This window comes from Vanacampus margaritifer, chromosome 4 (genome assembly GCF_051991255.1).
Source record: "Vanacampus margaritifer isolate UIUO_Vmar chromosome 4, RoL_Vmar_1.0, whole genome shotgun sequence".
NCBI lineage: Eukaryota > Metazoa > Chordata > Actinopteri > Syngnathiformes > Syngnathidae > Vanacampus > Vanacampus margaritifer.
Genome location: NC_135435.1, coordinates 13,029,412 through 13,043,899, shown reverse-complemented (window position 1 = coordinate 13,043,899; position 14,488 = coordinate 13,029,412). Strand labels below are relative to the sequence as shown.

Sequence of the window (14,488 nt, the reverse complement as noted above, 5' to 3'; positions counted from 1 at the left end):
GCCTGACGCCCCTAATTTTTAAATATTTTTAAATATTTTTTTTAATAATAAAAATTAACTAGTGAAGTCATGCGATTAACTACAATTACAAATTTTAATCGCCTGATGCCCCTCATTTTTTAATAATTTTTTTTTCTTTTCTTTTTAAAAAAAAGGAAATTTTAATTGCTTGACGCCCCTAATTTTTAATAATCTTTTTTTCTTTTCTTTTTTAAAAAAAGGAAATTTTAATTGCCTGACGCCCCTAATTTTTAATAATCTTTTTTTCTTTTATCTTTTTTTTTTTAAATAAAATAAAAGATAACAAAAAAATAGGGGCGTCAGGCGATTACAATTTTTAATCTCACGATAAATTACAAATTTTATATCTGTTCTAAATGTACAATATTTTTTTTCTCTAGGTTTTCATACTCTTGTTAACAAAAGTGGAAAAAATGTTAAACTATCAGAAATAGTTCAAATGAATTTTTGACATCTATAGCCGTCAATGGCAGTGAATGAGTTAATGGTGAGGTGAATGACCTCCTTCAGACCAGAATGCCTTGGAAAAGATTTAACATGGCGTGACCATGAACAAGATATCTTACTTAACCACTCTGCGGAGACCATTTCTTTCGCAATTACCTACTTTTTTTCTTCTTCATATTTACATATAGAGCACACGTGACGCGCAGGGCTGGCGTGTTTGAGTCATTATGTGACAGTGAAAAATAGGCCGATGTGGAATTTTTACAGGACAGACTGAGAGGAGGAGAGAGAAGGAATAGCAAAAAAAATATGCATAGAATTAGAATTTAAGAAAATGCTCTGTGGTGTACCATCCTCACCAGTCCAGTCAGGCTCGTTAACCAAGAAGCTCATTAAAATGTTGTTTTCCAGTCGCAGCCCACAAAAATGTGTAAAAAAAACAAACAAAAACAAAACATCAACAACAAAAAAACATTAGTAATGCAAAGATAAGGCCAGGAAGAAAAAACAGGGAAAGGCAAGCTGTTGAAGTGAATTTCCTCTGACATTTTGTTAGTATTGATGCGAGGTTGGTGTGGTTGTGTTTGTCCTCGGGGATGACACAACTGGGAGCATATCCAGGCATTTCTCTCCACATTATGAGCAGACATAATTTGCCAGATTCACACGAATGGATCTGTCTGCCATCGACCAAACCTTAGGTCAACTAAATGGCATTAGAGACCATGCCAGAGCGGTGTCAACTTTTCAGTCTTTACAAAGATAACTCAACCCCAACCACCTCAAACCGGTACCAGTCCAATGATACAGAGCCACACAAAGACACAACAGTTTTTTGATCATCAGAGTCTGAATTTTTTTTTAAAGCCGGGAGGCTTTCCTATAACCCACTCGCAGGTTAGGTGAAGATTTTGAGAAAATAAGGTTACTTTTACCCAAGGTTTGGTTAATTATTTTGACCCCGCAGTTGAAAGGGAAGTCAACGTTAAGCATTTCTTAAGTTATGAAGCAATATCCAGCCGTTTTTATCCATCTCAGGGGGCAGCCATGTTGCCACTTGCTGTCGACTGAAGATGACGGCACAGTTGCTCCTCTCTTGCGACTGTGATGTCATCAACTGTGATGTCATCTTCAGTCGACAGCAAGTGGCGAAATGGCCACCTTCTGATAGTCATAAAAATCGCTGGATTTTGCTGCTTAGCTCATATTCCACTAACACAATATCAGGGATGTGCCAAAAAATCGATTCTCATTTAGTACAATTCACAATTGATTTTAAATGTCCCCAAATCGATTTTATTGAAATTATTTTATACTGTCTTGCTTTTGTCTGTGTGTGCCTTTATTTGGAACGCTATTCATGTTGTACCCGGTTTGGCCACTGAGGGGCAGTGTGGTTCCACGCGGTCTAATACACTGTTAAGTTGTAGCCACATTAGAGAGTAGAAGGAAAAAGTCACGTTATTCAATAGTCAAGTTATTCCAATAAAAAAATATATATATTTTGAGTAATAAAAGTGACGCGAGTAGCGCGCTAATTAGCATTAGCGAGTCAGACTGGAGTAGATCATTACAATTCCTTGCACATCTATAGATTGAAGCAAAAATCATTGTCAATAAAATCATTTTGAATCGAAAATCATTCTTAATCGAAAATCGATTCTGAATCAAATCGCAGACCCAAAAATCGCAATCGATTCGAATCGTGAGACATTCAAAGATTCCCACCCATACACAATATTAACCAGAATACCGTATTTAGACTAGTGGAGCTGCATAGAACATAATTGGCAAGAATTTTTGTGTGGGTTGGCTTCCCCTTTAAGAGTGGAAGATTAGATTTTGGGCTGGGTCGCCATTTCGGGTTACATTTAACCCAACAGTTTCAAGAGTGCTCATCTCAGTCACATGATATGATATAACGTGAAGCCTTGCGTTTCACTCAAACCTCTTCAACTGTATATCTGAATGCCTCCCAAAGCACCAACAAGCAATAACATTTCAGCAATTCTCATCACTGTGACATTTCAAAAGATTCAATGAAGCCTTATGGGCCTGTCACGTCTGAGGAACATTGACTGCAATGGAGAAAGGTAGTTAAATAGAAAATGTATTTCGGAGATGCGACAATCATCACTTGCCAACAACACTCCTACCCACAGCACATCAGTTCTTTGACTGACTGTTTGTACCAATAATATTTAGAGGGGGACATAAAGGTCCTCATGCTGAGGTAAATATAATGTGTGCCTTTGTGTGTGCACAGCACATAAACCATGACCACACGTCATGGTCTGTGAGTGTTTTTGTAACCTGCAGCAAAACAACACACGCACCTGCGGTGCGTCACCTGGTGTCATCCAATGCTAAACATCTGCATGTTGTCACCAGCAAGGCGTGCGTGTTTGCGCGTTGGTGTATATGTGTGAGATATCTGATTCAGGCAGGATTTTTTTGGGGGAGCCGCGGAGAAGCACGGCAAAAACATTCTGACGAGTTGCAGGGAAGACAGGCTGTACTATTCGGTGCATACATTTACCTGTTTTTCCCTAAAATTGGTTATTTGACTCATTATTGTGTTTTGTAAAATTATCTCATTCAGTTAGTTGTTCATTTAGTTAGAAGTTTTCTATATGCATTCACATTTGATTTTGTTAAATAGTTGGTTTCAAAATTCTAATTATATAAATGGAAAACATTATGAAGGAAGCAATTTGCCAATTTTTTATTTTATTTTAAATTTTACATCAATTCAATTTTTTTCTTAAATTGGTCAGTTAAAACTTCATTTAACTAATTAAACCATGTGCTAATGGTGTTATTATACATAATACACAATATTAGCAAAAACTGTTTTTTATATACATTAAAATGTAAATAATTGTATATTGATTACATTTAAATTAATTATAAAATGAAATATTAAAAATGAGCATGATTTTTTTATTTACTCAATTTAATTGAAACTTAAAGTAATTGAGACTTGAGGCTACATTTAAAAAAAAACAAAAACAGAAGCACATTTGATGCCACTCCGTTTTCTTCTTTTACACATGTACGTTTGTGTACTTTAACTGACTTAAATAACCCTTACTGTAGGCTACTGTATATGAAAGTCTGCTGGCTTAATGCTAACACTCAATGGAAAATGCCATAGACCGGCATAACAAAAAATGTTGTGGTAGTGTAAGGGTTCAGAAATGAGTAAGATTTAAGTGAATTTAAGAGCGACAACGCTTTCTGACCACTCCTCAGCTGACTAACACTAACCAATCAGGAGCTAGCAAACTTTAGGTAAATGCAAGTGAATTAGAACAGCAAATTCAACACGTCACTTTATCTACTTGTACATATAAAAATGTACAAATGTGTAACTTAAATCTTACTCATTTCTGAACTTCACAGTAGTTATAATCCTCTAAGCAACAGAGAGTCTTTTCCGCATGTGCATGTATATAGCATATGCGCACTTTTACTGCATTTTTTTTAAAAAAAATCAGATCATCTGTGATCCATTTTTTTTTTAAGGGTAATGTTGTAAGTGTTTCGGGATCATAGTTTGTGGTATCTTTACAGTTTGATCTATTAAAATATGCGATTCACCAAAAATGTTGGACATCTAAAGGCAGAATGTTGTTATGTCTTGACTATGGTCGCTTTTGATGTCACATTCCTTTTGGACATATCAGCTGCATCACGCCATAAAATCAAAGATATACGATGGTTACAGCAGCGATTTAGGAGCCGTTCACTAATCTGCTGACTAAATTTGTGTTCCCTGTCTTGTTAAAATGTTAACTTGATTAAGTGTTAGGTTTACGGCTTATATTTAGTTTCCTCTACATATATTTCCTATTACTAATCCTTGCCATACTAAAAGTGCAAAACTAAAACCAGATGTTCTTTGTCGACGGTGCCATGTAATTTTTCGCAGGGCAGCTTTGGCTGCTCTCCATGTTCCGCACTGCATGCATATTTTTATGTAATGCAACAAAAAGTGTTGACTCAGCACTCCAAAAACATCAGGCGGAACAAAGAGGTCAGTCTCGTCAACAGCCACCTTCCTAATCCGACGTCAAAAATCAACTTCCATTGTTGTAACCATTTTGAAAGTGTGCATCAACTTCATCAAGAGTTCATTGCAATTTCACAAGGTGTGTCAGAAAAGTCCCAGGATTGGTGTCACAAAGTTAGATTAAATTAACGGTGGTGCTAATTTGTTCCATGACCATGCGCGTAAGGGTGGGTGGGTGGTCCGTCGTCCCTCTGCAGTCTGTCCGCCCTGACAAAGCTGACACATTTATTTATTTTTTACGAGAAGCGTTTTCTTTGAAAAGGTAGCGTAGCCTGGTTTCAAGGACGTGATTGGCACATTTTGGCCTCAAGGAATAACTTCACGATGGGTGTTTGTCACTGGTGGGAAGAAACAAGCAAAAATGCTTTGTCATTGGACTTAAGTAGATGTTTTAGGTATACTTTACTTGAGTATATCTGTACTTTCTATTCTTTACTTGGTCAAAGTAGGCTAGATACTTTTTTATACTACACGAATGATGACACGATGTATGAAACCCATAAATAGAAAGCGGTAAAGTTAACTGCAAGCATGCCCAGTATTTTTTTTTCCCGGCCAGGGCTAAAGCTATTGAAAATATTTTGAATACATTTTTCTACAGATTTTTTTCCCAATTTATGGGATACATTTTGATTTAGCATGTTTGTGTCAGGTGCAAATGCTGTTGTTGTGTACTTGAGGTCAACGTCCTCACGTTCAACACATCATTTCTATGATTTTGAGTGTGTGTGGCTTTAAAAGGTTGGTGCCAGCCTGGTGAATGATGTGGACGTCTGTGAATGAGAGTAAACTCAGATTAGTAGCTGGCTGTTTAACTAGCTAACCGTTAGCCAATTGGCTATCATTAATACCTTGCATTAGCCATTGTAGAGGCGCTGCTGTGGTACGTTAGTTGTTTGTAATTCGTTTTAAAATCAGAAATAAGCCGAAACGTTGGACATTTTCTGTCTTTTAATAATTTTTTCCTCCTGGCTGACCACCATCACACAAACTTATTTCAACATGGAGTGATGTGTGAGTCTGCAGTAATATTAGTCCATGTGGAAAAATGATCACTATGAAGCTTTGAGGCACAGATTGTGCTTCAACTCTTTTTCTTATAGATTATAAGGTTAGTCAATTAATCATTTCAGCCCTTTTCTCAAAACTAGGCAAGTTAACTAATTCACTGCCAATGACGGCTATAGACGTCAAAAATTCATTTGAACTATTTCTATTAGTTAAAAAAAAATCCCACTTTTATCAACTAGTGTATGAAAACCTAGTATTTTTACTGTACATTTAAAACAGATTTGTGATTAATCGTGAGTTAACTACTGAAGTCATGCGATAAGTTATGATTACAAATTGTAATCGCCTGATGTCCCTAATTTTTAATAATTTTTTTCCCCGTTTTTTGGAAATTGTGTCAGCCGATTAAAATTTTTAATATTAATTAATTGCTTGATTTCAATAGCTAATTCATGATTAATCACAAATGTTATATCTGTTCTAAATGTACAATAAAAAAATATTCTAGGTTTTCATACTCTTGTTGACAAAAGTGGAAAAAAAGTTAAACTAATAGAAATAGTTCAAATTATTTTTTGACGTTTATAGCCGTCAATGGCAGTGAGTGAGTTAATAAAGGAAAGCTATTTTTGTTTTCTGTATGAAAATGGATATTATACCTTTGCAATAGACAGAAAGAAAAACATTTTTACTTTTGCACTTCATTACAAGTACAGATAGTGAGTACTTTTTCCACCTCCGGTGTTTGCATGTGTTATTTCAGCTCTGACAACAGATTTCACTCATCAGTGATTCATTTTCGAAGTTGACAGTGCACACATTCTTTGTAGTTTGCAAAGCTGTTGCTTCCATCAGTGTGCTTTCACAAATCATTCCAGTTTGCTTTAGGAATATCAGCGGCTCGCAAGTACAAAGAGGTGCTTCAGAGAAACAGGAAATGACAGTGATAAAGAGCCTGTTGATGTGAAGCGTGGATCTGCCTAATGAAGACCATGTTGTTACATCCGGATTGTGCTACTGAAATATCATGTGAACCATGACATCCATGTTGTGACATCTAAATTTATTTCAATGCGCACAGCTGGGATGAAACAAGTAACTGCTGTCAAACTAGTATTCAACAGTTTTGGCAGTAGGCTTAAAGCAACAGTAAGTCAGGGACAGTGGCGTGTAAAGTGTGTGTGTGGGAGGGGAGGGGGGTGCACAAGGATGTCGGGCCCTGAGCATCCAATTTAGGGGGTATCCAAACAGCCAATAGTGAACCGAGCGCACTAGCCTCAACCAGTTTCTGAGCGACATTTGCTATCAACCCCCCCAAAAAATATTTAATGTGTCTGTAGTTGTGTGTTTGACAACCGCAAACCAACCTCCCCCCCTGCTGTTGAGCCTCTTCAGAGGTCCGACTCGACCTCCCATGATGCCATGCGAAAGAGCACACAGAGGCCACATGCCATCATTTGTATTTTGAAATGATTGCAGACAGACATTTTCTTTTTGTTGCTAAATGTCATGCTGGGCTAATGATGTGCATGAAATGTCATTTTGCCTTAAACTAACTCACGAAATGCCACCGATCGGCTTTCGTCTGCATGTGGCGGTGCAGCTTTGAGCCTCTTGTGGGTACGCATGCACCCGCACACACACCACCATGTTCAAATGATGTGCTACAGTGGTCCTCAACCTTTTTACACTGTGCAAGTGCCACCTCATAAAATACTTAGCTCTCCAAGTACCACTATAATGACTCACATTAAAATGCTGTTCAAGTTGCAGGACACCTTTGGGGGAAAAAATGTTGTTCTGGATGAATGAACATTTCAAATCATCATCAAATACATACAGTCAGGCAGACAACATAGAATAAATAGATTCAGAAACAGCTTTTATCCCACAGCAATAAAGGCATTAAACAACTGTAGTAGGTAACACTGGTTGCTCAGGGATAGAAGGGATTGTGCTACTGCAAGATGGGTGTATGGTTTCTTGGCACTATGTGTTTATTTTAGCTGTTTTTTATATTTTAGATGTTTATTTTCGATATATTTAACTTATATATTTTATAAAAATGTCTTTAATGTCTTTTACACACGACACATTGACACCCGTCGACGGGATTGCGCAACAGAGGGGCACAAAGGCGGAAGCGCAAGAATTGGGACGCGGACCACACGTCGCAAACAGGAAACAGAAACAAAGCTGATGTGTGAAAACCAGGAAGTCGGAAGTCCCGCCTCCTCCGCGGCATGTACCCCATTGCTGCGTAAAATTTTCGGAGTTGCTGTAAGCCCGAAACGTCCGGTTTAACATGTCAAAATAAAAGCATCGTATTTCAAAGGAAATAAAGATGGCAGCAATTACACACTGAGTGATTGCTTGACTACAATTAACTATTTTACTGCCACACGTTATCCAAAAAAAAACCCCGATAGTGCCAGTCGATTTCGGGCATTTTAACTCATCTTTCAAGGCAAGTAGAATATTGTACACTTTAACTAGACAAACATGCGACGTACCAAATGAAAGATCGCGTTCCATTCTTTCATTAAAAAAAGTATGTTTCAACCTCTTTCCGTTCTTTAGTAATCACCATTTGAAAATAGGTCATTTGAGTGAAAATTTAAAAGAAAAGGAGAAAACGAGCTTTTTGTGAAAAGATACTTTTTGTGCACAACAGTGACTTTGACACTAATATTTTTTGTTTAATGACGCTCTGTGAATTTTATTTAATGTGACAAATGCTTTGATCATTCATGTCATCCTTGAAAACGTTCTATTTCCTAAGATCGGTCATGTTTCATTGCAATTGCATACACCGGCAGAACATTGAAAAGAGATACAATGCTGCCATCTGCTGGTCATAGTTAGTAGATGTTTGTGATTTCACAAGTCCATTGAGTAGGCAGCGCTGCGCAACAACTTCCACTGCACATTGTTAAAGCAACACCCCCCTCCCCCCATGCCCCACCCCCGTAGTAAACGTCAATTAACGTTTTTGGCGGCATTCATTTGGATTTTAGTAAACGTCATTAAACGTTTTTTTGGCGGTAAAAGAGTTCATGTCTCACATCATGCTTCAGTTAACTGCGGCAAAAACTGGTTTAGTATTAAAGTATTAAATGCTGCTTTGGTGTAATTGAAATTGTCTTCCAACTTATAAACATCACAGTAAGTCTAGATTGTTTCCATTTGGTTTTTCATGTACTGTATTTGTTTCTGTATTGTGTACTGTATAAGTCTATTCTATTCTATTAACGACATGAAGCACTCATTGCACGAATAAAATATACTTATTAACTTGCTTGTGTCCCAATACTTGTGCCCAAACAGTGTTGCTAGCATGCTACCAATTCCCCAACTGTCAATCTCAATAATATTGTCACAGTGTGACATATGCTGCGTAATGAAATAAAATAAGCCTTTCATTATCCAACTCGGCGCATCCACATGTCAAACATCACTGTTCTTGACAAGATTGGCTAAGTATAGTCACAGCCACGCGTGCACAGCTGTGAAGCATGTGGACAGACAGTGTGCAGACGCGTTGTTATCACGCTGCAGCTGTTTGATGTTCTCCACAGTAGATAGTAATCATTCCCCCCTCAGTCAGCCCACCGCATTGCTGCCAACTCCAAGAAGGCCGCCGCCCTGTTATAGAATGTGCTTGCACCGCACTACTGTACAGCACATCTGTTCAGCTCCACACTACACAGTGACTTATTTCCACAGTTGTGTAAAGATCTGCTTAGGAAAGCTAGTAGGAGTTGTCGGTGGGGTGTATATTTAAGTCAATTTTTCAAGTACATGACATGAGAATTGTCTGCTTCCTACATTTGAAAACATATATATGTTGGTTCTACTGCTTACTTTGCCAAAATAAGCTTGTTACTACATTTAATAGCTACAGATAAGGAGATGTAAAATAAATAAATAAATAAAAATAAAAAGACATAATGGTGTTCACAGATTCTCCATCTAACATGAAAAAAAAAGTGTATGCTTTGGGTGTTTTCCCTAACTGATTTTGCAATTTTTGGTTCCTCCTTACAAAGTTAGCAAAGCAATGGGAACATGTTTTGATTGCATAAAAGTTGAGCCAATGCTAACTAGCGCGTACACAACAGCGTGATTCGTGTCTATTATGACGGACCACCTCTAGAGGGAAACATTCTGAAAAGCTGACACACCCGTCAAATAAAGGTTTATAGTTACCGTAACTGTGGGACGTTACAAAATGGCAGCAAAGCACCACCAATGTTTACATGAAAGTCATGTCAACATATTTCCTTGGCACCAAGATGCCACCAGATGGCGTCAAAGCTGGCCTGTGCACAAAAGCAGTGAATCGTCTTTTTTAGTGAAATTGTAATATTTAACTATTTTGTTTTCATTTTCATTTTTTTTCTAAATAATAATAGCCATTGCGTATAATGTATTAATCAACTTTTAGAAAATATGTATGGTAATATTGATTTTATTTATTTATTTGTACAATTTTAGTTGTGACATTTTTATTTCATTTAATCAATAATTTAAACTAAAAAGTGTATCATTAAAGTTTTTTACATTAGATATGCTTTTTTTTAATATTGATGATATCTTTCATCATTTTTTTCTCGTAACCTTATAATACAATGTTTCTGATCTATTATTTGAATATGCTGTGAGCCAATAAAAAAAAAATATATATATATATATATATATATATATATATTTTTTTTTTTTAAACGGGTCGCTCCGGACCGGACTTTGGGTGTCCCTGCTCTTCAAGGTCTTTAAGTACAGGAATAGAATTATTATTTTTACTTTTACCAGAGTTTTTTTTTTTATTATTATTATTATTCAGTTTAAGAATTTGTACTTCTACTTAAGCGCAGAGTAAGAGTACTTTTGCCACGCCAGGAAACTGCATCAACAGCCAAGCTATAAAACCTAGCACCTCGTATTTTTGACCATCCTTCTCATTTCTTGCTCTTTCCTCTCCTTCCCCAAGGACACGAAAGCTTCAACTCGCGCTCCTTGGCTCTGCAGGCCCAGAAGAAGATCCTGAGCAAGATGGCGACCATGGTGGTGGCCAACATGCTGACGGACGACACCAGCAGCGAGATCCTGGATGAGCTGTACAAGACCAGTCGCGAGTTCACCAAAAGCAAGAAAGAAGCCCACAAGATCATCAAGGACGTCATCAAGATCGCCCTGAAGATCGGCATCCTGTACCGCAACCACCAGTTCAGCCCCGACGAGCTGGACACGGTGGAGCGCTTCAAGAAGAAGATGAACCAGGCGGCCATGACGGCGGTGTCCTTCTACGAGGTGGAATACACCTTTGACCGGAATATTCTGTCCGAGCTCCTGCTGGAGTGCCGGGACCTGCTTCACGCGCTGGTCGAGCAGCACCTGACGGCTCGCTCGCACGCTCGCATCGACCACGTTTTCAACCATTTCGCCCACGGCGAGTTCCTGGCGGAGCTGTACGGGGACGGAGACGAGTACAGACTGTCTCTGAGGAAGATCTGCAACGGCATCAACAAACTGCTGGATGAGGGGACGCTTTAACCTTTCACCTTTCTGGCGCCGCCACGTCACTCCGGACCGCTTCCTGTTCACTTTCCTAAACTGTTTGCGTCACTTCCTCCTTTCTCACTGTCAACTTCCTGTTTCCTGCATCTGTTTCCATGGAGCTTGTTGTAACATCCTGCAGCTGGGGGTCGTTGAGGGTTGTTTCATTTGGACCACGTCTCTCCACACACACTTGGACAATATGTGTCACGTATGCGTTCACGGCAAGACGTTTATTCCATATCCTTGATATACAGCTCAAGGTCCATGTACTACAGTAGTACGCTCTTTGTCCTCACTCGTAAGACAATTCAGTGCTCTAGCGTAATGACTGTGTGACTGTTTTTTAGGAAAGTTAAGATCTTAGCTGGGCCTGGATATTGTGGATTTAGAGAAAGCCATTTGAGTATTTAAAGTGGATTTGCAGGGGCTAGCCAATTAACCCAAAGAAATCTTCATAGAACGCTGATAAAAATTCAATATGTGTTTTCTATTAAAAATGTATACCATTTGTCCCTACTAATAGGACAAATTTGGCATAATAGTTACTAGTGGGGCAAAATTGTAATTGACATAAGTCCTAGTGACACAAAAATGTACTAGTTATATGCTGAAATGGAAAAGAAAACATGTATTCAATATATTTGATAGTCATCTTAAGGTCCATGTACTAGTACGCTCTTTGTCTTCACTCATGACACAATTCAGTGCATTAGTAAAATGACTGTTTTACCCTAGGGGTGTGTAAACTTAAGAGCACAACTGTACGTCTGTCAGATAGTGAAGAATGGTGGTATATCCAGTTGTGCTCATAAGTTTACAAACCTATGTAAACTTATGAGCACAACCACATTAGTGTCACTAGTTGTGCTCATAAGTTAGCATACCTTACATACCAAACTTACGCACCTATGTAAACTTATGAGCACTGCTGTATGCCAGCTAACTAGTGGTGAATGATGGTATATATAGTTGTCCTCATAAGTTTACCAACCTATGTAAACTTGTGACCACAATCACATTTGTGTGGAACCAGTTGTGCTCATAAGTTAACATACCTATGTAAACTTACATGCCAATGTAAACTTATGAGCACAGCTGTATGTCTGCCAACTAGTGGTGAATGGTGGTACATACAGTTGTGCTCGTAAGTTTTAATTGGTATATAAACTTATGAGCACAACTGTATATACTATATACTAACTATATTTGTTTATAGTATGGTGGTGTATACAGTTGTGCTCATAAGTTTAAATTGGTTTATAAACTTTAACATTGGTATATAAACCTATGGGCACAACTGTATATACCACCATACTATATACAAACTCTATTTCTAGTCGTGGCATAAGATTCTATAAGTTGACATAAGAGTCTAAAAGTTGACATCTAACACATTGCTAGTAGTACTAGTTTTTTAAATAGCATACTAAAGTTGTGGAACTCGTGTCTAGTAGTGGATGTCAGTAGTGGACAAGCATTACTCCAGTCATTCCACTAGTGTGCTGAATCGCGTTACTAGTGCATGGACCTAAAGCTGGATGGCTAAGATATTGAATAAATGCTCAAGCGGATATCCAATTGTGTTATTTTGTGTGTGCAAAAAAATGCACTAAAGGCCAAAAAAAACATGCATTAAGGTATACAGTATTCACTTTTGGTCTTCGTGTGTGTGCGTGCGTGCGTGTGTGGTGGACTCGTATGGGCTTGGCATGAACCATCTGTCATGAATCATCTGTACATAAAACCAATGACAAGTCAAATTTCTCCAGAGTGTATCACTTGTCTTTTATTAAAGACTTACTGTCAACGTCATCTTGTCTTTCTTTCTGACGATAATAGCAATAAAATGATTGGTTCTCTCTTCTTGGCGTGCTTTGTCAACATTGATTGACGTTTTTAGGCAGCATATCAGGGAAAACATCGATTTCCATGACTGCTACGGCCAAATACGCTTCCAACATCGGCCACTCTTTTGCACAACACAGAGACTTGAATCACTCAAGACTTTACTGCTTTTGTTTCTGCTAAAATTGTCTCCAAGACAGGAATTATATGGATGGATTGGATCAGGAAAATAAACCACAAATTGCGAACGAGGCCACACGTTTCCTGTTGGCTTCACAAAGATGCACGCGAAGCATGACTTTGTCGACATGCACTTGGAAATATCATCATATAAAATTTTTTGTTTCTGCTTCACAGGATTCCCTGTGGTGCTCGGGCCCACAGACATTATGGCAGTATTTGCCTTTTCATTCTTTTACACTAAAAGAAAAAAACATGAAAGTTAGCTCTGTGATTATTGTTCATCTACATTAAAAAAAAATATATATATATATATTAAAAAGAGTTGAGAAATACATTTAGTTTTACTTGAAAACTGTCCACCTCGACTATGAGTCAGGCTTGGACCCCCATGCTAATACACACTACATTAGATTACAGCAATTCCCCAAATATGGAACTTGGGCTCCCTCTAGTGTTATGCAATAGAAGCACTACCTAAATTCTGTTTACAGTAGTTTCACTTTTAAGTTCAATACATTCACATTTAATCTTTTAGAAATATTAAAGTACAATTTTTATTTAACTTTTATGTGCAACACATTGTAATTGAAGAATCATTCAAGCACACTTATATACATATATATATATATATAAAAACGATGACAAAATAGTCAACTAGAACAAAGAAAACATCACAATCATATCTGTCATGATCTGGTGACCACAAAGTGCATTTGGAATAAGCAAGCGAGCAGTTTGTGGCAGAATAAGATGTTTTCTAGCAAAGTGCTAGTAAAAATAACATGTTTTCAATACAGTTGGGAGAGACTTGAAAGGAATGAAAACGTTCTGATATGAGTTATTAAGTAGTCTTTGAAGGCTCAAAAGAGGAGGTTTGCCTTTGAGCATGTTATAAAAACAAAATTTATTTATAAACTAGAAAGGAGGGCTACAGAAAAGCAGACAAACGTTGCATTACGTTACTGAAATAGACAAACTAATTAGGTGTGTGTGTATATATATATATAATCTAAACCGCTTGTCCTCACGACCACCACATCTCTACAATAATACTGTACCATGACGGCAAATATTATCAGACGAGTACATGTACTTTCAGTCACCAAACGCAAGGTGTCAGTATTGTTGTGATAAAAATTCTGAAGAGTTACTGTTAATGTTTCATTACATTTTGTTAGTTTATTTGACAGGGACAGTATGCAATTGCACAGCAGTTAGAAAACAAAGCTAGCAGCTGATGTTAAGCATATAGAGTTTAGCAAATGCTAAAAACAACTTCCAAGTCCCGTCCCTACATAACTATTGTTCAAAAGACCCGCGGGTTGCCCGTATATCATACCTACCCAT

The 14,488-nt window shown here is 37.7% G+C and overlaps 1 protein-coding gene across 1 annotated transcript in view; it reads left to right on the top strand.

The window, feature by feature from the left end:
* Nucleotides 1-13,210, top strand: part of tnfaip8l3 (tumor necrosis factor, alpha-induced protein 8-like 3) — a 28,030-nt gene extending 14,820 nt beyond the window's left edge. Inside the window, exon 2 of the mRNA XM_077564728.1 lies at nucleotides 10,545-13,210. Within this exon, the coding sequence (XP_077420854.1) occupies nucleotides 10,545-11,107 (563 nt within the window). The 3' untranslated portion in view covers nucleotides 11,108-13,210. The remainder of the gene's footprint in view (nucleotides 1-10,544) is intronic.
* Nucleotides 13,211-14,488: the final 1,278 nt, after the last annotated feature.